Source organism: Plasmodium inui (assembly GCF_000524495.1).
Source record: "Plasmodium inui San Antonio 1 unplaced genomic scaffold supercont1.31, whole genome shotgun sequence".
Classification (NCBI taxonomy): domain Eukaryota; phylum Apicomplexa; class Aconoidasida; order Haemosporida; family Plasmodiidae; genus Plasmodium; species Plasmodium inui.
This window is the reverse complement of record NW_008481865.1, coordinates 3511-27808: the sequence shown is the minus strand read 5'-3', so window position 1 is coordinate 27808 and position 24298 is coordinate 3511. Positions and strand designations below refer to the sequence as shown.

The following is a 24298-nucleotide window of genomic DNA, read 5'->3' as shown; positions in this document are numbered from 1 at the left end:
GTATTACCCCCTCCATATGTACAATCAGCAGTACAGTAATGGGTACCCGGATTTTATGTATGACTATAATATGGGGTACCCCATGGAAGGCTTTCCTAACAATGGAATAAACAACGAAATGCATGGAGAAAAGAATTTTGGCAGTAATCAACTAAACGGAGTAGACAATGCCGAAAGGAGAAATAAATTTGATTATGTAATGAAGAACAGAGATTATAGGAAGCATTTTTTCTATCCAAATAATACGAATGAACATTTTGAAAATAGCAGAAACAGCACGTGTATATAGACCCGTCCAGGAGCATCCCCTTCACGATGCTAATATGATGACGGTGATGGGAAATGCAATTCAGAAGGAAAGATATTATACCCATTGGACAAGCAGAACAGTGTTGGCAAACGGAAGCGCACAACTTTTTTGGCTAGGTATCAACGGGCAAAGTGCACAATGAGAAGTATTCCCCAAATGAGCAACTTTATGAGCATGCAGATATATATATGTAGAGAGAGACAGACACAGACACCGTAGCATGGCCGCCTGTACACGTGTCGGAGCATGCAAAAATGTTAAATCCTACTGATGTCCCGTGTGATGTCCCCTGTGTTGAGGTTAATCCGTTCAAATAGGACCCAAAAAAAGGGGAGCTTACCATGAACCCGACGTTTTAAGCACAGCTCTTAGTAGACAAAGTAAACTTTTTTAAAAAAAAAAAAATAAATAAAAAAAAAACATTTTTAATTGGGCTAAGCCTATTCTTTCCCAGTGTCTCCACCCTAGCACCTGCCTCCCACTTCGTCCTCATCCGAATCGTCAAAAAATCATTACCGTCATTATTAGCGTTATTTCTAGCAGTATCATTATTTTTATTATTATCATTATAATTATTGTTATTTCCCCTCTCCCCCCTCTTTTATTGTAAAGAATTAATTAATTATTTCTTAATTTTGTGTTTTTTTTTTTTTTAACTGGACACATTGTGTGTCTGTTTGTTTAAATTTTTCACTCGAGATCCTTGTTTTTTTCTTCCACATGTTCATTGTTTATGCTTTTCCTCTCCCCTTGTTTCTACAACTTTGAACCTTTTTCCCGTCTTTATTTCTGTCTACTCTCATTGATACCTAATTCATCTGTACCTTCACCAGCGCACTTCCGTTAACTTTCATTTTAACTACTTATGTGTGATTATTTATTAACATATGTAGCTCTCTCCTTTTTCAAGCAATTGTGCATGCCTTCAGTTTTAATTCTATTATCGTAATTTTAATAATAATGCGCATACATATATCTAGACGTTGCGTCAGGGTCTCGAGGGCCTCGTGTGAAACTCGCGCCAGTGTGGCGCAAACTTTACATATTGCTCGTTTGCGAATGCATTCTTTCCCTTTTAAATTTTTATTAAATTAGCAAAATAGCAAAATAACAAAAGAACAAAAAAAAAAATTCATTCAATTTGTTTTCTAAAACAATTCGCCGTGGAAGGTGCGGCGGCGGCCAGCGACCCCCAAAGGAAAAAGGTGAGCAAATAGGCCGCGTGACAAAATGACCAATCGCTGTAAAAAATCAGGGGGGGATAAACACGATAAAAAAAAAGAGGCAAACGTGTAGGCAAACGTGTAGGCAAACGTGTAGGCAAACGTGTAGGCAAACGTGTAGGATTCAAAAGTGTATGATTAAAACGTGTACGACAAATGGGTTTAAGCTTAACCTAGCGAGAAGCCAAAATCTTTTTTTTCCCGTGTGACGCTGCGTCCACCTCGCTCACTTCCCCTTGGGCAAATTCGTCAGGTGCCCCAACCCCTTCTTATTAAGATCGTTCTGCAGGGAGAAAAAAAGAACGGATCATGTCCACCCGCTCAGAAGCAGAAGCGGAAGCAGAAGCGCATGCATCAGTGTGTGCGTCCGCAAAGGGTGCATCACAACGCACACATGAGGCGTAGAAAAACGTGGGCTCATTCAAACGATGCGCTTTCGAAACTGTTTGTGCAAATCATTACCAGGACACAAATTTGATAGTCCTCATAGTAGTCATCGCATGCTTGCGTTAGGTCACCCTTGAGGAAATTATTCTTATACCAGTTATTAAAACATTTTACGTACTTCTCCTTTTTTTCCTTGCACTGCTCAATCTGGAGGTAGCATGTTTAAGTAGATATACAAAAAGAAAAAGATGATTACAACTGTCGTTAAAAATGGAATCAAGGACAAGAAAAGGTGAGCACGGCAAAACAGGATGTCCATCTACGAAGCTGTTAAGATCCACATTGAAATGGTGACTATTTAGAGAACATGAAATTCGGGATGGGTTCTTTTTTTTTTTTTTTTACCGCTTCTAAATGTGCCTTCACCGTGTCCGCTTTTGTCTTCTTAGTGTTCTCCATATTATTCGGTGTGATGTACTCCTTGATGATTGTAACTTGCTATGTATTGGGGCTCGTTTTTTTTTTTTTTTTCCTTCCTTGGTTTGTTTTCCTCCGCACGATTTAAAAGGCAATTTCGTTCCCCCTGGGTCAAGATATATCCGTGTGTACATCACCAAATGAAATTTCTTACCGCAGCTTTTTGAACAGATTTAGGGTGTTGCATCGGACTCTTTTTAACATGATACATTAAAAAAAGGGGGGAAAAAAGGAGGAAAAGAAAGGAAAAATAAGATATGCATATATGAGGGGATGCCCTACATGAACCTACAGCAGAACATGGTATGTTCCTCCCTGCGTGAAGCTCATATTTACCATTTCAAAGATGAAACTTAATTTGAGAAAAATAATGCATATTGCAAAAAAAAAAAAAAAAAAAAAAAAAAAAAAAAAAAAAAAAAAAAAACAGATGAAATGGGGAAACTGCACAATTTAGTAGCAAAATTATTCTATGCAAAAGTACACAATGCAGGAGGCGCATCTTCAATGTACCATTAACACTTTCGCATGTACATCAGCGAAAGTAAAGTGAACAAATTTTGATCGATTGCTTACTTGTTGCAGAATGAATCGAACGGGATGGTGGACCCCCTTACTTTATATGTGATTTCGGCTATATCCCTGCGAAAAGGTATTTGCAAATGGCGCGCACAAGTATAAGCGCACATGTGCACGGCGGCACAGGTATTTTTATATATATATATGCGCGCGTGTAGCTGCATAGATGTATTTGCGCTTTGCCTGCGTGTACTTATTTATGTATGTACATATCTATGTAGGCGCCTAGCACGTGCGCAGGGAGAACGGACGGGCTACCCCCAGAGAAAAATAAGAAAATAGCGAAACGGCAAATGTAAACAGAAGACTCTTGCGAAAATTCAATTTCGAGGCAAAAGAGTGGCGATATATATCCCTTTTTTCATCACAGCAAATGCACACAAGAGGGAAAATTATTTTTACAGTGGTGGGTAACTTTTGCAAATGGCTCATGGGCATATGTGAGATGAAATGCTTTCCACGGGGGAGCATAACATAGCAGTTTTTCATTATGAACGAGGATGCAACGGGCATTACATGCATATGCAAAAACATGGACATGTGAAGGCTTTACGGGTTCAATATTCTTTCTTTTTTTATTACACGATATTATAGGGCTCGTTCCTTTCCTTAAAAATAGTTTCGTCGTCACATTGGATTACATTTCTTATTTTTTTCAAGTTTGTGTAATTCCGTTTTTCATATTTTTCTTGAATGAAGTGATAAGAGGCATGTGTTTTTTTTATGGAACACCATGGCGCATCTGTTTCTAACAGCAAAAGATTTAGAGGTATTCTCTTCACGGCATTTAGATTTTCAGCCGTTTTTAAGGAACACCCATTTACCCCTATGTATAGATTTTTGTACGTGTTTATTTTTTCAATTATCTTCTCCCTGTCTGTAAAACTATGAATTACTCCTCCAACGCCTTCAATTAATGGCTTGTATTTGTCCAGAATTTCAAAAAATATATCAGAACAGTTCCTCATGTGCAGAAAAATGGGTAGTTTAAACATTTCCACTAATTTTAACTGATATATAAAATACTTAATTTGAATATATTTGGGGCAGAAAAAGAGCCTATCGAAATCTAGACCTATTTCACCAATGGATACAATTCTGTTGCTATGATCTGTTATTTTATTTTTTAATTTCTCTAAATAATCTTGCTCCTTTTTGTCATACACGAATCCAGGAATTTTGAGCACATCCCCTTGTGTTTCACTAGAATGTTTATTTTCCTCGTCTTTTATTTCATCATTAGCTGAATCTGCGTTATGTCCTTCCGCTCTGCCGTCGTCGCGTTTGGGATTCTCCTCTGCCGCGTATTTCACATTTTTAAAATAGTTAATAAATTCCTCAAACTCCCTTTTTGCTTGCTTGTCTTTTTCCTCCATGAAATTCTTTTCAATGAACTCGTAGCAGTTTGTGGGGTGCACGCCAGCAGTAAGAAAAAGAAACTTGCCATCCGGATCTGTTTTAAAAATGAATGAAAGGGGTAAATTAGTCAACGGAAGACACAAGCACATTTTCATTTTTATATAATAACAAACATAAAATTGAACCGTATGTTTCGCAGATCTTGAGGGATTTATCGATGTCCTCCAGGCAGGTGCACGTTATTATAATCTTCTCAACATTGTTCTTCTTGGCTCTATTTAAGACGCTGTTGTGTGGAACATGCGGTGGACAGTGTGGGGAATGTCGGTAGTGCGTGGTCATGCATTTGTACGCGCATATGTCTTACGTGGGCAAACGTGAGGAAACGTGAGCATAAATATACGCATATACAAAAGCGAGTCGCGAATATGCGTAGCTCTTTTCGTTACTGTTGCAGGTCATTCGCATGCTTCTTCTTGCTATAAACTCCATCAAACATCCTATCAGTCAAATTTGCCCCTATGTCAATGAATAACTTCCCCTGAACTTCCATTTTCTGTATATTCTTATTACTTTTTAGGGTAAGTTTTTTTTCCCTGTGCAACACTCTACTATTTTCAAAAGGAATGAAGAATCTTATCTTTTTAAATCTCTTTACAGCGTTGGCTTCTAAAAAAATGGTATGTAAATATATTAAAATAACAACACATTTGAGAAGGTAAAAAATTAATTTCATATTTTCATTTTGTTATATATATCCCTTCTTTTTCATATGTTTGACATTTGTATATCTTCATTGGAGGAGCATATACTTTACACGTGTTTATCAACATCAAATGTTTCATTTGACAATTTTTAAAATATGCTATGCTAGGAATTTTTTTTCTCATTATTGTTAGAGAGATACATGTGGGATAAGAATTAACATTCCATGCATTGGCATTGCCCAATGTTTGCCACGACTTTGTTATGATTTTGTTTTTTTTTTTTTTATTAAGGATTAAAATGAAGCGCTTAAATGAAACATAGAGTGCAGCGAAATGAAAAAATGTGTATACATTTTTAAAAATGTACGTAAATTTCTCCTTAGTGAATTCTTTAACCTCAGCATATCATTTCTTACCTTTTAACAAAGCGGCGGTGGCACAATTATTTTTGAAGGATCGTACATCCCTAGTTTAACGTTTGGCTTTAAAGTATTTCATTCATTTTCCCAAAGTTTATCATGCGTTCTTGTTCTATATATGAGCGCATCTGCCTGTTATAAAAATAATGACATTGCTTTTTGTTCTAATAACAAAATAAGATATATTCTGAATTTAAATTGAGCAAAATTAACGTAACTTTCTCCTGGTTGTCAAGTTTCCTTCATGAGGGTCTGTCATTTCTGTCTCTTTATTTTTACAACATTTTATTCAGACCTTCTTTTTCAAAATGCTTTCATTTCAATGCAAATAGCACGAATAATTAACCCCAAGAATGTGTTAAAATAATCTGTCTTGGGAACAATGGAAAACTCATTTCTGATTTCAATTATGTTGTTATTCATATGCATCTATGAAAGATTTAAAAAGACGGAACTTCAAAGTCAAAGTATGGCTGAATCGTGAGCGTGTGAATCGTATGGTGTACGTCAGAATTCGCGATTAAGTTTCTTTCACATTTAGGTTATTTCCCTTATTTGAAGAAAATAAAATATCTTTTTACCACATATATGGATACTTTATACATCGTTGGGATAAATACTTTCCATTGATGTTTGGTTTCAGTTGTCTGGTCATACGTATGTTTTTTTAAGTACTAATGTTAGAATGAACCTGTGCCTCTGTCATGCGTGTGTTGAGATTATGTTTAGCTTGGAACCCCATTAAGAACAAATCATGCAAATGATGGATGTATGCTTCTACATTTAATAGGAATAAATCAGGAACTCCCTTATTTTAAATATGGTTAAAAGATTTCTCCTTTTTTTTACATCATATAAGACTTACCTTTTTTTTTCAAGTGCTTCGCTTTATGGTACTCGGAAAATTCATCTAACCATTAACGAAAGACTTTTTCTGAATAAAACAAAAGGCTAGCATTTTTTTTTTATTTAATGAACTTGGCTAGTCAACAAAAAAAAAAAAAAAAAAAAATATTTATATATATACATAATATGTAGCTTCTTTACACTTGGTGAGAAATTCTTTCAAACATTTCTCCTTAATAGCTATTTAGTAGCTAGCTGGAAAAAAATATATAAATGTATTAACGATTCATATGTTTTAGCTAATTTCTGCCTTTTTAACAGCTGTTTTTTTTTGTTTAAATGTAAGTTGTTTCTTTTGTCATGTAAAATACATTTCTCAATTTATAATTTTAAGACAAAGTTGTTAAATTTCTCTACATTTCAACCTTAGAAAACGTCCTTTAAACTTTTTTTAAATAAATACATAATTTAATTTCTTCCACCTTTTAAGTCGTACATCCTGTTGTCCAAATATTCCAAGAAAATGAAGCTTCTCTTAGCGACCCCATGTACTCTCTACATAACATTATTATTTGTCCTGTGGGTTCATGCTATAATGGGAAAAGAACACATGAACAATCAAGATTTCGCTGAAACAGAACAAGCAGCCAGGGCAATTAGGAAGCTCTTAAATGGAGAAGTAGATACTATCAAATTAGAAAATGGCAATGAACTAAAAATAAGATCAAGGGATGAAAAACACGATGCGCATAAGAGATATAATGACAAAAGTAACTATTCATTATAGACAGCTCCGAAGAAGAAAACGTTCAAACAGATTAAGAAGAAATGAAGCCGTAGAAGCAGGAAGCAAAATAGTTGAAGAGCAAGAGGATTTCTACATATTAGACAACGAAAGCATTGAATGAACCCATAGCAAAAAAATTTTCCATGGAAAGTAAATTTCATGAATCTAAAATCGAGACATTTGCACAATGTCTTAAGGATATAGTAAGATCGTTGAATAATTAAGGAGCACAAGTTAATAGGTGTATTTTGCTCTTACAGTATGCATCATATCACGTACATTTGCATAGGATTAAATTTTGCATTAATCAAAGTTTTACAAAACTAATAAATACAAAAGGGAAAAAATACTCTCGTTTCCTTCATGCTTTCCTACACCTTTAATGTTAAAATATACATTTTTTTACAATAAACTTGAAAAGGAATTTTTTAACTCTTAACCCACCATTTCGTGCTTTGCATACTATGTTCTGCCACTTTTTTATTTTTATCATTATTTTTTGTGAATTATAGACGTACGTAGCTTTTACACTCTTATTTATGTGCAAAAGGCGAAATAAGACAGAAAAACCGTTTAGACACATGAAAATGAAAAATTTCTTTTGCAGATGTTGGTTTAAATAAAGTATCTGTTCAGAATAACCTAATAAATGCAAAGGGAAAAAGTAAAACCAGTTTCCCTTTTTTAAACTTTAATGGTTTTTAATTGCGATTCTTTTTTTTTTAAAGGCTGTCTTCTGGAAAGAAGTAATATGTGTCTTAAAATGTTTTGCTTTAGTATATATAGCAACGATAGGTCAGACATTTAGAATTCATTTTTAACTAAATTAAAATTTGCACACTTATATGAACACGTCTCACGAAATGGGAATCCTCTTTATTATTTTCAAATGTCATCCCCCAAAGATAAAAGAATAATAATAAAGACTTTCCCTATTGACAAAGAATTATAAACAAAGTTGTTTTTGCAACAAGTTTGTTGGAACGTGATCATCGAAGCTTCTACTAACACACCAAAAAAAAAAAAAAAGCATAAAATAGGAAAAATTGGGTTTCCATCCTACATAAAAAAAAAAAATGAAAATTAAAAATCCTAAAGATGCGGAATGTTAATTTTTCCTATTTAAAAAATGCTTCACACGTATTTGAATGTCTTCATAAGAACCACTATTTTTACATTTGTTCTTCACCTCTAAGTTTTTAGTTAGGACTTCTTTGCATATTCTCTCGAATAAGATAACATAAAGGGTGTTCTTGCTTGGGTAAATTTATTTCATTATTATATTTCTTATTTTTTTCTACTATCAACCTAAAATGAATTAGTGTTACTAGTGAAAAGAAAAAAATATGTACTAGTGATAATATAACACATTTTTAATTGTGCCGCGGAAAAAAGAAAGACTTCATTAGAAATTTAGAACCTTTTATAAAAACTACTAAATTATGGCAAATTTCTTGTTGAAATATGGAAAATGAGTTCAAGGTTTTTTCTACCTTTTCCAAAATTGCTTTCATTTTTTTTCTCATGCTCTACTAATCACTGCTAAATACATCAATATTTAAAACACCTTAATCTTAAAAGGATGTTCGTTCTCTATGAATTCATTTCTTTAACAATATTTCGGATATAAAAAAGTCTTACACCTGAAGAATCGGACATATATATCACAGTTATAGGTCAGAAGTAACAAACTATAATTTGCGATAGATGTACCACACGGTCTTAAAGACAATCGCAAATGTTATTGTTTTTTTTAATAATGATGTAATATACATTAAAAGTAAAGAGATTTTTTACGATTAAATAAATAAGAAACTTAATATTAATAGCAGTTCTAAATGAAACGTTTGTTTGACGATAGTTAGGATTTTGAAGTGTGATGCAATAAAAATCAACAATTGTTAGTTCTGAACAAATTAAGCATCATAGACTTGTATGTTATATGTCATTTGTAACATAACGTAGGCGCATTAACAGAAATATTTATAATGGAAACCTTAAAATATGAGATTGGTTGTAGACATTTTTTATGGCAAATCAAAAGGATGCACCATAATTACTATATAGACATCTTTTGGCCTGAAAAATATCACTTTATTAAAAAATGTAATAGGTAAAGGTGTAATGTGTCACGTATAAAATATACATATATGTGAAGAAAATGACACATTAACACGCAAACAATTTATTATATTTTTAACAGGGAATCATAGTTCTTAACAAAAATATGAATTATGACAAGAAAAACGTTTGGGCAGAAAAGTATGATGATGTCCAAAAGAAAGTTAAGTGTTGAACCATTACAGAATTATCTTGTTATATTCAATAGAAATAATAAATATATCAATTGTAACTTCAATTTGAAAACTGCTAAATAATTTTTTACAATTCTATGTGATCAAAAATTAAAAAAAAATAGTCTGGGTTCTGCTTATGTGTTCTAATAATGGTTTTAACAACTCATACGATAAGTTTTTTTTCTAATTCTATAATGCACTTTTCTATAGTATATAGAGGGATATGGCTATACTAAAATTGTTTACATTCATGTCAGTGAAAAGAATATAGAACAAAAACAAAATAGAATATAAATCGTACTTAATACACAACTACTAAACTGTTGCTATTGTATACATATATATTACCCTCAGATATTAATTAATGTAATAACCATTCAATAATTTTCTCTTATACACACATAACATTTTAATTAAAACAATTCATTAACACACAATTATATAAAGTTCTTTATTTGCAATTACTCAATTGTTTAAATTAATTAAATGTAACAGTTAGTAAATACGAAGACTTGTATTCATCTTCTAAGGTATTTTTTAAATCATTATATACTACTTATTTTGATTAAAATAAATTTATTAAATTAAATTTATTTAATATTATGTAAAATAATTATCTTTAATTTCATATTTATAAATAATTAATTTTTTATGTAATGATTTAATTATTTAAAATAATTAATTTTATTTATATATATATTTAAATTAAAATATTATTTATTTTGTTATTTAAAATGTGAATTTATTTATATATTTAACTTAAATTATAATTTATTAATATATTTATTTAATTAAAATTAAATTAACAATAAATAATTTATTAAAATTAATTTATCAAATATATTAATTAAAATTATTATTTTAATATATATATAAATTATTTCAATATATAATTAGTTAATTATCTAATTTAATATGTTTACTTAATTAATTATTATGTGTTACTTTAATTTTTTATTAATTCTTTACTTATATTAAAATTATATAATGGATAATTTATTATAAAATATAGTCAATTGTTTACTATATTAAATGAATTATTTTTTTATTAGATTATTACTTACTTAACTTCTTTTAAAATATTATTATTTAATAACATTTTAAAATAAATAGTTAATAATTTAATTTATTAATTAATTATTTTCTTAAGAACTTATATATTTAGATTAAATATATAAATTTAATTATAATATTTCTATATAATAATACAAAATAATTACAAATAACTCGGAAATTATAAAAATAAAACATCTTTTAAATTATTTAATTTTATTCCATTATCAAAATCTAAATAATTAAATATATAAAAATTAATGTAATTATATTAAGAATGTATTTTTTTAATATTAATATACGCAATTTGATAATATATACAATTAACTATAGATATTATAAGAAAAATATATATATATAAATTAATATTAAACTAATTTTATTTAAATAATATTTATATTTTATATAAATAAATAATAATTATTTTAATTAATTTATTATTTCTTATTTATTTAATAATTATTATATATTTAAATATGATTTTATTTATTTATTATTAATAATTATTTATTTTATTTATTAATTGATTTAAGTATTTATTTTTTAATTATATTAAATTAATTAATTTATTATATATATTATTATTTATTTTATTATAATAATTATTTAAATTAATAATATTAAATTATTTATTGTATTTATATTTTTGTAACTAATTACACATATTTAATTAATAAGATAATTAAATAATACTATAATATATAATTATAACATTTAAATATTAATAATAATGACATAAATTATAGAATGATTAGTTTAATTAATTACATATTTTATTTCTTTTAATATCATTAAATAAACTAATGGGTGCTTTATTTATTAAATTCATAATATATATTATTAATTAAATATTATATTTAATTAATTTTTAATACATAAGATAATTTAAAGCATTTCTTATTATTTATATATAATTTATAGTTTATTATATATTTAATTTATTTATTATATATTTAATTTATTTATCATAAATTTATTTTATTTATTCTATATTTGTTTTATTTATTATATATGAATATATTTCATTTATATATGTAATTCTTTTTTATTAATATATTTAATTTATTTATTAATATATTTAATATATTTAATTTATTTATTAATATATCTATTTTATATATTTATTACTATATTATTTAATAAAAATTATTTCAATTCATTTGTTTTAATATTTAATTTGTTTTTAATTAATTTGTCATACATATATTATTTTTATTTAAAATCAATTTATTTATATATATGTGTATTGATTTTATTTAAATTTATTAATATATTTATATATATATATTATTAATTTTAATTAATTTATTTTTTTAATTAAATTATCTTATATAAATTATTTAATTATAATTCCTTTTTTAATTTTTTAATGAATATTGTATAAATATATCATTAAACTTATTTTTTTTAATTTCGTATTACAAATTTATTTTCCTTATCATTATATAATTTTTTTAATTGTATTTTATTACTTATTACTCTTAATTTAATTAAATCATTTATTAATATGATATTATATGTCGAATCTTTTTCTCATGTACTAACATTTTTGACATAATAACTTTTATGTCTCATTTTGGTTCACATCATATTTTATTATCTCATATGACATTTCATATTTTTAAGAGCAACATATACATTCATTTTAGACATATATGAAGTTTATTTAACGCCTTTGAATTGAAAATAAGTTTTATAATAAAGTCGCTTCTTTTTTCTTTAGTTTTTTATACTTGTATATCTAGTTTCTTTTTGCAATTTCTGTCTCTATTATTGTTCTAAATTATATATTATTTTGTTGATTATGGTTTGCTATTTTACATAAATATAATAACATTTCATAATATTTATCTCTATTTTATAATATTTTTTATGTCATTTTTGTCGTCTATTTATATTTAGTATTCAAATAGAAATGTATATTGTATAGGAATGATGAGAATCAATACAAATGCAATCTTTAAAAGAATTATTCAAAAGTTAATGTTGTGCCATATAACCAAAATTAAGGTAACTAATAAGGCAATCCTATTAGTTCTGCGTAAAGGAAATATGAAGTCTGTTCGTTCTATTATTTGCTTGTATTCTATCTTATGTGCCACTAAATTAATTTATTTTTGAATAGAATTTTGTTTTCAATTTGAATCTTTCATTTATAATGAATTTAAACGAACATGAAACGTTTAAAGATACATAAGAATTGTACTTATTTTACAAACATTCAAATGCGTATTTGTTACTTTGTCTTATATAAAAAGAAAGACAATCTTAAAGGTTCTTTTCGTTTTACTTATTTCACACATAACAGTGCTCCTTTAATATGTATGCAAATAATTTAACGTACGATCTATCTATTTCATAAAAATATATATAATGGGTATCACTATTTCATATAACAATACCTAAACTTTTAGCAAAAAAAAATCATTTTTGTCTTCATTAATATACATACCCTTTGGGAAAAAAGAATGACACAAAAATAGAACTCATTTATCATGGTGACACACATTACAAAACTCACACAACTGGTATGAAAATAAATCTATAAAAATGGAACTCTTCTAAACTTACCATAATTTTGAAAATCCTTTTCATTTGGAAAACAAAAAAGACATTTCCTACATCGTCCATATATGTTTGAATGGAAAGGTTTACCAACAATAGCTTATGTTACCCTTTTCTTGAAGGTGTATATAACTTTTTTTTAGATTGACATAGAATAGACGCACTTGCCGAATTTTATACAAAAAAAAGTTCTGTGCATTAGCATTTTTAAAGAGAAAAATATCTTTAGATTATTTTTGCATTATCCAGTAACTAATTTTTTTTTTTGCTTATAATTTATATACCTTTAAAATTGCTATAAGAGAATCATTAATAGTATGTATAGCAGAATTACTTTTCAACTCTTATAATGCACTAAGGGAAAAAAAGAACACTTGCAAACATATTATTATGCTTTATCGAACAACAGCCATTTCATCATTTATAATTCCATAAGAAATTAAAAAAGGGTGGTCAATTCTACATTAATTTTTTTTCTCACATGTATACGATGTACACCTTGTAGATTAAATGATAATGCAATAAAAGCTGAGAACACAAATGCCTATATCCAATGTTGTCCAATTTTTATAATTCATGCAACACTTTCAAAAATGAACATATACAAATTAACAAAATTATATACACTTATTTTCAATTTTATGAACGTTTAGGCATACACATTATTATGGCTTCTTCGATATTCTGGAGGGGGGAAATATGATTTAAAATGGTTAATATCCATGAAATGGGCCAAAAAGTGTGAAAGGCAAAAAGAATTAAAGAAGAAAATAAAAAAGTACATATAAATGTCTTATATTTATAAATAACAAATTAAAGACGTTATAATTAAGCACAGATGAAATGTAAATACAACCTAAAATGATGAAAATGAATCTCTGCATATATTCTACACACGAAACGAAGTTTTATTTAGTGAAACAGATATGTTGTTCTAAAAACTAATTCAGATTATGTTAACTGTGTTCGGAAAATAGGTCATATTGAAGAAAGCATAGATAAGAGAAGTAAAAAATGATAAAATAAAGTGTAAAGTGTTTAACCTTTTTAGCATTTAACAAAGAAGAACCAACGTTAATTTAATTCTATACAACAGTTTCTTATTAAAACATACAGGATTCACTTCATGAAAAAATAATGCAAATTCTATAGTCATTGTAAAACTGAAAAAAATTATTTTTATTCTGGGGAAAAGAGTGAAAAAAATTAGAATCTTAAAAAAGGTTAAACTATCCCAGTAATGTATGTGAAGGTATAACTCTATTAACACAATTTTTTTTACTAATATTGTATGTCCTATAGGCTTGGATTAACGCTTTTACCCATAAAAAAGTTAAGTCCACAGAACTAGCTAATATGTAAAGTTTAAAGGTTCTATTTTTCATCAGAATATTGCTTCAATTTTTAAGATGCATCTATTTTATCATGAAATATGTTTAATTCATATTATTTATATATTTTAAGAACAGATATTGTTTTACATTTATTCTTTGACTTTGTGTTTTTTTTTATTGCGCTTTAAAAAAAATTCACAGAAAAAAAATTTATTTCAATGCAATTAATATGTTTATAAGCTTGCATAATATACATTTAAAAAATTGCGTTTTTAACTCTCTTGAATTTCACGCCATTTTTAAAATAAATAGTTTCTTTTTTCTCTTTTGCTTAATTCTTTTGTCACATCTATAAAGTTCTTTTTCCCATGTGTTTTCTTTTTTTAAATTAATAGCGTTTTATGCTTTGTAGCAAGAACATATATGTTATATGAAATGAAGATTTTTTGACAAGGATGTTTTTTAAATTCTTTTTTAATTTAACGAATTTTCGAGCTTATTCATATTAACCCTTTGTGAACACATTTTAGTAGTAACTAAGGGTCTATAAATTCGTTTTCTATACTTTAATTTTGTTGTTAATATTTCGGTATAAAAATATCCAGTTAGATATTTAATTTTCAGATCGAGTTTTTATAAAACTTATGCCGTGTATGTTTTTTAATAGCACAACTTACATGATTTGAAGATGAAAGGTGTTAGCTTAACAGATTTTACCGACTTCGAAGTGTTTTTTTGTCAATTTAAATATACAAACACGTGTGTAAGAAAAATAAGCCAAATTAAAGTTAACCAAACACTTATTTTATTGAAAGATGACTATGTTTAAAAAATGGGAAACGCGTGGAGATAAGATCAACGACGAAGAACCAGAATATGTATCAATTTTTAGTTTTATAACCTTTCACTGGGTGACGAAATTTCTAAATAATGTTACAAAAGATGAAATTAAGTTTCCTACATTACGAAAAAACAACAATGTCACACATTATTCATCTGAATTGGAACAGAATTTAAGAAAAATTTATGTAAGAAAATGTAGTTATAAACATTTTTATGAAAAATGTAATTTTGTGCTTGGACATTGTCATAACTCAAGAGACATAAGGGCAAAGAAGGAATATGATGTATATTATAACAATATTGTTTGGACAGTTTTTAAAACGTTTAAAGTTCGCATAATTTCAATAATTATCTTTAACATTTTACAAACCTTATTTATAATTGCTGTTGGAGGATCTATAGACAAATATATGCTCATTTTAAAAGGTGAAACTATTCCATCTTTCCCCGTTTTTTTGAATAATTCGAAAGTAATATTTGGATTGTACATCGTTGGTTTATTACTTTTGGAATTTCTTTTTGATTCTATTTTGAATTTTTATTATTATGAATTTCTAGTAAATATGGAAATATCACTAATACATTTCCTTTACAAAATTAACCTGTATAGTCGTAATAACGATTTGACGAATCATTCTGTATATAGAAATAGAGAAGAATCTTTGAATACGCTATTAGGCGTAATGGAGAGAAAAAGTCGTAACAGTGTCAAAAAAAATCCTTCTTGTATGACTAAGATTTGTAAGAAGAATGATAGTGATAATCTATTTAAAAGAAAATTTTATTTAATAAATTTTTTTAAAAAGAATAGGACGAAAAAAGAAGATATGGGGAAAGAGGACTCATCTAGCATAAACATTTATAATATTATGTTTTCTGATACTCCTTCTTTAGTACTTTTTGTTGGTGCTATCATTAGTCTGTCTAATATATTTGTCAAATTTTATTTATCTTTTTATGTATTTTACTTGAGGATGGGTTCTGAGGCTGTAAAAACTGGAGTATTACTGTCTGTTGTATTGTACAGCACAATGATTTTATTTTCATTTTTGCCAAGCCTGTTTAAGAGTAAGTATTTAAAATATAGGGATCAGAGGATAGATAATACACATCATGTGTTGAAAGAATTTAAATTAATGAAAATCTTCAATTGGGAATCATTTGCTTTTAATTATATAAATTTTGTCCGAAAAAAGGAAATGCTGTTTTGCAAAGTACGACTTTACTTGGGCACTGTAGGCATTTTTATAAATGCCGTATCAGCAGACATAGTTGAAGTGTTGTTATTTTTTTTGTTTATAAGAGAGAAATTAGACAATCGAAAGGAAGTTAATTTTAGTTCAATTATTATGCCGTTATTTGTCTATAAATCTTTAATTTCAAGTGTATCTAACTTTCCTAATTTAATGAATAACATAATGGAAGGCATAGTGAATATTGCGCGTATAAATAAGTATGTTAATCACCATTTATATTACAGCGATATTAACAATTATTTTAGGTACGTTTCAAAAATGAATAACTATTTTAACACATCAAATGTTGGAGAATGTTTCGAAAATGAAAGAGAAGATTGTTCGAGATATAGAAAATATTTCATCCAGTTAAAGAAGAGGTTCAGAAAATGTTGTAGATTTTCCTGTTTTTATAAAAGAGTGCGAAACGTAAATATTATAAATAGAGAAATACTGTCTGGTGTAAATTACAGTACAGATAAGGGGACAGGGAAAGTGTGTTTCGAGACAACAGTTGATTACTCCAATGACGGTAGTAGTAGTAGTAGCATACACGCGAAAAGAAGAGAGAAAAAGATTAACAAGGATGATAATGTAACAGAGGAGCAAATCAATTTGATAATAAAATTAGAAAATGCTTTTTTTGGCACAAAAAAGCACGATCGGAAGCACGAGAAGTACATTTTGAAGAACCTAAATTTTAGCTTAGAAAATAATACCTTAGCAATAATTATTGGAAATGTTGGATCAGGTAAAACTGTTCTTTTCGAATCTATTTTAGGAGAGAATCAGTTGATCCACGGTTGTTTATATGTTAAAAATGTGTTGTATAATATGCCAATTTTGTACGTTCCCCAGAATAGTTGGCTGTCCATAGGAAATATAAGGTCCATGATTTTATTTGGAAATGAATACAATTCAGGGATTTACCGCTACACTATTGAACAGAGTGAGTTGTCAAGTGATATAAGTTCCTTTAAAAATGGTGATATGCGGTACGTTAACGATGATCATAATTTAAGTAAAGGGCAGAAGGTTAGAATTGCTTTGGCGAGAGCTTTATATCATCACTACATGCATTTGCATAAATTGAGCCCGAAGGGTGAGAAAGAAAAACGTGTAGATAAGAATTTTACCCAGAGAAACAATGGAACTGATTTTTCAAATGATAAGAAAGACAAAACAAGTGCATTCTGCCAGGGTGTTCTTCCCTTCGACGAGGACCATGTTCAAAAATGTCTAAGGGGTAGAAGCGATTTTTCCTTGTATTTATTGGACGACCTTTTCACATCTCTAGACCCAGCGATATCTAAAAATATATTTTATAATTTATTTTGCAAAGAGGAAAATAAAAGCTTCAAAGACTATTGCAGTTTTGTTGTGTCTATGAATGAAAGCACTTTTCAGAACTTTTTTATTAATGACCTTTTTGAAAATATCCAATACAAAGTAGATATTTACGAGTTAGAGAATTACACTTTAAAATATGCAGGGAGTGTATCAGATTATGTTAAAAGGAAAAATGTAAAAAAAGACGGCGCCGTCAGTAGAAGGGAGTTAAGCACGGACAGCACAAAATTGGAGTTCTGGCGTGAAGAAGGACCTAACGGAAAGCATGGTAAGGAAGGTGAAGAAGAACCCGAGAAACGTGGAAGCCAAATAGAAGCGGCAGACGAGGGAGGTTCCTTCAAAAGAAATAACACCCGTTCGGCGGAATCTGAGGAAGGTCGTGCCGCAGGGAGTAAATTGTTTTTGGAAAATGATTATATCATTAACACGGGTAAGAAGATGAATGGTTGTGCTGATCAAATGACACAGAAACGGACTTGCAGAACAGGAGTGGACAGGCAAAGGAACGGAATTTTGTCTGAAACATTGGAGGATAGAAGCAGCCACGCAAATGTCCATCCTGCTAAGGATGATGAAGATGAATCGTTTTTCAAAGGAAACATTGAATTAACAACATACTGGTGGCTTCTGAGCAAACTTGGACGCGTTTTAATACTGTACATAATGATTTTCATGTTTATATCTATCTTTACAGATGAAATCAAATTTTTCATTTTAAGCATGATTAGTATAATTTCACGAAATGATAAAGAGCATTCGAATGAAATTCTGCAACAGCAAGTGAAGTATTTAAAATTATTTGTGATATTGCCAATCATATCGGTAATAGCATCTTTTTTTTGTTTCATGTTTATCATATATGGCACGGTAATTTCAGCAGTGAAAGTGCACACTGATGTGCTGAAGACCATTTTGAGCGTGCCCATGTATGTCTACTACAACATCAATTTGGGGAACATCATAAATAGGTTTGTTACAGATATTTATTCGTTAGACAATGGATTTTTAAAGAGATTTTATAAATGCATTTTCCTCTTTTTTCGACTTGTTCTGTCAGTCATTTTATTATTTTGTATGATGAAAGATGCCGTTATTGTTTTTCCTTTCATTGTTTTATTAATCTATTTTTTGGTTTTTAAAAAATATTCCAGAGGGTGTAAAGAGGCTCAAAGAGGATACCTAAGGTGTCACTCCCCATTATGTAACATATATAGCAACACGATATCAGGAAAAACCATAATTAACGTGTATGAGAAAAATTCCTACCATTTGAGTATATACGAGCGATACGTAGAGACCTTGAAAAATTATTACCTGCTAAAATGGGCAATAACTATATGGGCATCTTTCTACATTAGGCTTATCTTTTTAATATTAACTAGCTATTTCATTATGCATCCTCATATCTTTTACAACAGAATGGGAAATTTGTATCAAGGAAAAAATTACGAGAAAATTATAAGCACAATTGGGTATTGTATTACTTTTTCCTCAAGACTTGGGGTGTTAACAAAAATTCTCCTGTGTGATTATACCTTTGTGGAGAAAGAGATGTGTTGTGTGCAGAGGCTAGAGGAGTTCTCAAAATTACCGCATGAAAAAGATTGCTTAGAGGCAGAAAGGGGAGAAGTTACGCCGAAATGTGACGAAATGAAGACGAAATGTAAATTTGACAATGCGGGAGAAAGTACGTCCTCCCCCCCATTGCCTACTACCGGTATTGTAGAGCCACCAGCCATAGAGCAATCGAAAGAAAAATATGGTGTCTATCTCGAGAACGTATTCGTGAGTTACAAGAAAAAAGTTGTTCTAGATAAGGATAGTAATAAATATTGTTATGAAGATGAAGATCCATCCTTAAAAAATGTCACTATTTACGCTTTGAAAAAGCAGAAAATCGGCATCGTGGGCAAGTCAGGTTCAGGGAAGAGCACAATTATTTTGTCCATCCTAGGTCTGATTCCTACTGTTAGTGGAAAAATAACAGTAGAAGGAAGAGACATTAGAACTATGTCAAGGAGGGAGAAAAATGAAATTATCACCGTTTTACCACAGTCCTCTTTCGTTTTTCACAACTGGAACGTCAGAACGTTTATCGACCCGTATAGAAATTTTACCGATGAAGAAATTGTTAACGCTTTGGATCTGATTGGCATAAAATTGAACATGCATGATTTGCACAAGTACATATATCAACAAAAGAAAAATGCACATGATGAGAGGGAGAGAGAAAAAGAAGGTAAAAGGAAGACTAACATTTCGAGCAACAGTATTTCATTGACGGATGACTGCATACGGTACCTTTCTATAGTTCGTCTTTTCTTAAATAGGAAAAAATATAAGTTGATATTAATTGATGAAATTCCCATTTTTAATTTTACTAACGTGGACTCGAATTTGAATAACTTTCTCATTGGTGATGCAAAACCGTTTAATTATATTATAAAGAATTACTTCCCGGATAACACGATTTTAATCATTTCTCATGACCCCCACGCGCTATCCTGTTGTGATTTTATTTATGTGTTAAGGAGGGGGGAAGTGGCTCACCGTTGCAGTTGTAAAGATGTAAAGACGCAGTCCGAATTGGCACAGTTACTCGAAAAGGACGGCTAGCTAGGGCGTTTCGCAAATGTGCTCACATGTATACCTCTATATACCACGTTCAACCTGTTGTATGGAAGCTGCCATTTTGTGCCTTCTCTACCCACACTATTTGGTATAGGCTTTTAAAAGTTTACAGTGCGTGTTTTTTTTTTTTTTCCTTCCTTTTTCACACATGAACCTAACTTAAGAATAATCACTAACTAGAGAAGAGTAGAAATGATACAAGAGCAGTGTTCTTAAAATGCATTGTGAGAAAAAATAGAAAGGACAGAAAGGAATGCTCATCTCTTCACAGCGGTTCACAACGCTTCAGTTGAAAATTTTCCTGCACATGTGTGCATAGATAAATAACGTGGAAAGGCACCTTTAGGACGAAATGGGCGGTATTACATTTATCTAACCCGCATTTTCCTTTTTAATGGTGAAGTTAATTCGTGAGAGTAGTACAGGTGGTCCAAAATATCCCGTATCCTTTTCCCTATTTTAAATTTACCTTATTCGTTAAAACGGGGGAGGCATTTTTTTAAAGGCAAAAATTGTCATACATACATACCGAATGATGATGTAGAGAATAAGTTCACCCCGTCCAAAGGAGGAAGACAAAGGCGTAACCACGTTTCTGTACCTCTTGTTAGTGGAACATGCTACTAGGGCAAAGTTATTTTCACGCATTCGGGGGGTATCCCCCTCTTTTGGCCCCCCCCAAATGTCTCCTTCATAAAGTACTTTGGTTCACACTATTGCGCGAAGGAGGAGAGTGGGAACTTTTCGCCCTCATAAAACGCAAATGAAAAAGAAGAAAGTGAAATGTTCCCATTTGTTCTTTCAATTATGTAACATCATATAGGTATGTGTTCAGAAGGGAAACAAAATGAGTTGCTCTACCGGTACGGCCATTTGACACAATCCTTGTCCGTTTTTATTTCTACGAGTCGTGCACATCGATTGGATGAAGGAAAAAATAAATTAAAAAACATACAACAAATAAATCATTCACGTAGTTCGTTTCGCCACATGTTCCTGTTAATTATATTACCGAAAAAACATTTTATTCTTATTTTTTCTTCTTAAATAACGTTGTCTTTATCTGGAAAATGACCCCCGTTCTAAATTGCAATTTCAATGAGGTGCAGTATGCATTGCACTCCTAATAGTGTTTACTGCTCCTACTTGTAAAAAATATTGCGTAACGTAGAAGCCTTTTCCACTTTTATGCATTAATCCAACGTTGTGGTGGACGACGAGACGGGGAATACATGCATCGGTTGCGGAGGTTCAAACGAGACATGCCTGAAGAAATATGCATAAATGACGTTCGAGAATGAGTAAATGGGAGATGGGAGTGATTAGGGATCATACGCTAATTTGGGGAGAGTTATGTATCCTCATTTTGGAATACGTTTGAGGGTGTAATATCTTTGACTTTAACAATGTTGAAAATTTAGTAAGATCATCGAAGGGGTAAATTGTGCCAAAGAATAATACGCCTACCCCCCATGCGTTACCTTAACAATGTCCGGAATTGGAAGGATAAGAAAATGAGCAAAGGGAAGGAATGATTACCTATATTGCATATGCAAAGAGTAAAACCTATAGACGTATAAAGACCCATACACAGCGTGCCCATATGAGAGGCGAAATTAGCAAGACGATGGAGAAGATGAGTAAAAGCAGAATCGAATGCCCGTGGAATATTTAAGAGGGAAGAAAAAAAGGGCAATTCTGGGAGGAACTAAAGACAGATGAATAATCTGCGGACATGGTGGGATAAAAGGCCTGAATATATGTATAAGAATGACCTATTTCTGCTTGGAGTGTGGGACATGCAGTACCTATATGGTAAACAAATTAATAGAAATTTTTATTTGCGCTTATCCACTTTGATAGTTGAAAAATTGTTCACATTTCAGGAAAGTGCCCTTGGCAGAGTAAATTACAATCTGCGTGTTGGAAAAATTGGAGAGGTGAAAGGGGGTGAGTGGGATTGTTTATTAGCATTTTTATGAGCATATTTTTGAGCAGAAAAAATAGGCATAGATACCTACGTACCGTTGCATACGTCACTATTTTTTACATCACTTATGTTTATGCAAATGTGAGCAGTGGGGAACTCATCTTGGTGAAGTGGACGTATATTGAATAAAACGACACGGAGATTCTTCCAAAAGGATTATCAAAAACGGGAGATGATATTTGTTGGCCGGGAGGGGGGTTTGTAAAATCTCCGATTTGTGTGAAGTTTGAACTGGTAAAAATGAGCTGAAAATGTTCGCACATTTAATTAAAAAAAAAAACAAAAAATCGTTGAGGGACGTCCACGCCCATATTTACAAATCCGCGTATGCGAAGAGAATGTACCATTATAGGGAGCAGCACTTGTTTCAGTTCGCCTTATGAGTGTAACTTGCGCGTCTGCATCCTTTTCACATGTCGATGTGGTTCTCTATTTTTTCTATTTAGTATTATTTGCATGGGAATGCGAATGGCAAATTTTCACTATTTGGAATTGGAACATTTTTCTCCGTGAGAATTTATCAGTGGCGGGAAAAAAAAAGAAAGTGTAACCCGCATATGGAAAGACTTAGAATTTCATATGGTGAGAGTGATATGTAGCCCAGGCCATTTTTCCCTTGGTATGGTCCAAATAATTGAAAAAAAAAAAAAAAAATTATGTGGGAGGTGGAGCACAAAACTTACACATTAAATACAAATATATATCTCTATTGTAAACATAATAAAAGACATATAGACAAATATTATTTTAAGAGGAGGGCGTGGGAGATGAGTTATATATATTTGAACTGAACACTGAGGGAAATGTCCAGGAATTGTATAATGATAAATGATACAAAATTATTAACACAAATGATTAACACAAATGATTAACACAAATCATTAACACAAATGATTAACACGAATGATTAACACCAAGGGGAAGTGTACAAATGGGAAGGTTGTGATAACTCAAATAAAGATTTTTGTGCGTGCATATGTGTGCTTACAGATAAGAAGTTATCCGTAATTTTTGTTATTTATATGCAGAATTACAAAACAAAAGAAATAAATAAATAAAAAGTAACCAAATGGATGATTAAAAAAAGGAACAAATAAAATAACAATGTTTTATTTTTTATTTATTTATCTATTTATTTGTTTATTATTATTTTTTTTTCTTCCTTGTGTAGCTTTCTTAGCTTCGAATGGAATTGGTCCAACCGGCGTGGAATCAATGTTGTTGACGCGTGGTGTTACTGTGCGCACATACACACATTTATCACACAAGTATTGTTTCTTCCCACTTCCGTAATAGGCGCAGCGTTTTCTTTCGTACGTACGACTGCTCATTCATTTCTTTTTCTTCTTCTGCTTGGACGCTTCGTTTTCAGTCTCCATTTCGAATGTGACGTGTTTGGTGGTAGGGCTCTGTGTGCCTTGCGGTATGGCGGCGACGCTAGGGTTGTACGCGCCTTGTGGTATGGCCACGATGGTAGGGTTTTGTGTGCCCTGGGGTATGGCCACGATGGTAGGGTTCTGGGTGCCTTGGGGTATGGTGGCGATGATAGGATTGTATGCGCCTTGTGGTATGGCGGCGATGGCAGGGTTCTGTGTGCCTTGCGCTATGGCGACGATGCTAGGGTTGTAGGTGCCTTGGGGTATGGCGACGATGCCCGGGTTGTATGCGCCCTGTGGTATGGCGACGATGCTAGGGCTGTATGTGCCTTGCGGTATGGTGGCGATGATCGGGTTGTATGCGCCTTGTGGTATGGCGCCGATGGTAGCGTTCTGTGTGCCTTGTTGTATGGCAGCTATAGTAGGGTTCTGTGTGCCTTGTTGTATGGCAGCTATAGTAGGGTTCTGGGTGCCTTGTGGTATGGCTACGATGGTAGGGTTCTGAGTGCCTTGTGGTATGGCGGCGATGG

General features: G+C 30.7%; 6 protein-coding genes across 6 annotated transcripts in view; 3 read left to right on the top strand and 3 right to left on the bottom strand.

Moving 5' to 3' along the window:
- Positions 1–289, top strand: part of C922_04857 (hypothetical protein) — a gene marked incomplete at both ends in the record, with an annotated part of 5036 nt that extends 4747 nt beyond the window's left edge. The window contains one exon of the mRNA XM_008820431.1: positions 29–289. Within this exon, the coding sequence (XP_008818653.1) occupies positions 29–289 (261 nt within the window). The remainder of the gene's footprint in view (positions 1–28) is intronic.
- Positions 290–1759: 1470 nt separating this feature from the next.
- On the bottom strand, positions 1760–2379 carry C922_04856 (hypothetical protein; the record flags this gene model as incomplete). Its single annotated transcript, XM_008820430.1, has 3 exons — positions 1760–1816; positions 1996–2127; positions 2326–2379. 3 exons carry the CDS (start codon positions 2377–2379, stop codon positions 1760–1762), a joined length of 243 nt encoding a protein of 80 aa, XP_008818652.1.
- A 1175-nt stretch (positions 2380–3554) lies between these two features.
- C922_04855 (TatD DNase) lies at positions 3555–5071 on the bottom strand (the record flags this gene model as incomplete). The annotated part of the gene is made up of 3 exons (XM_008820429.1): positions 3555–4429; positions 4521–4621; positions 4785–5071. The coding sequence occupies 3 exons, from the start codon at positions 5069–5071 to the stop codon at positions 3555–3557; spliced, it is 1263 nt and encodes a 420-aa protein (XP_008818651.1).
- A 1759-nt stretch (positions 5072–6830) lies between these two features.
- On the top strand, positions 6831–7094 carry C922_04854 (hypothetical protein; the record flags this gene model as incomplete). Its single annotated transcript, XM_008820428.1, has 1 exon — positions 6831–7094. One exon carries the CDS (start codon positions 6831–6833, stop codon positions 7092–7094), a length of 264 nt encoding a protein of 87 aa, XP_008818650.1.
- An 8064-nt stretch (positions 7095–15158) lies between these two features.
- C922_04853 (hypothetical protein) lies at positions 15159–20387 on the top strand (the record flags this gene model as incomplete). The annotated part of the gene is made up of 1 exon (XM_008820427.1): positions 15159–20387. The coding sequence occupies one exon, from the start codon at positions 15159–15161 to the stop codon at positions 20385–20387; it is 5229 nt and encodes a 1742-aa protein (XP_008818649.1).
- Positions 20388–23723: 3336 nt separating this feature from the next.
- Positions 23724–24298, bottom strand: part of C922_04852 (hypothetical protein) — a gene marked incomplete at both ends in the record, with an annotated part of 4032 nt that continues 3457 nt past the window's right edge. The window contains one exon of the mRNA XM_008820426.1: positions 23724–24269. Coding sequence (XP_008818648.1) covers positions 23724–24269 — 546 coding nt within the window. The remainder of the gene's footprint in view (positions 24270–24298) is intronic.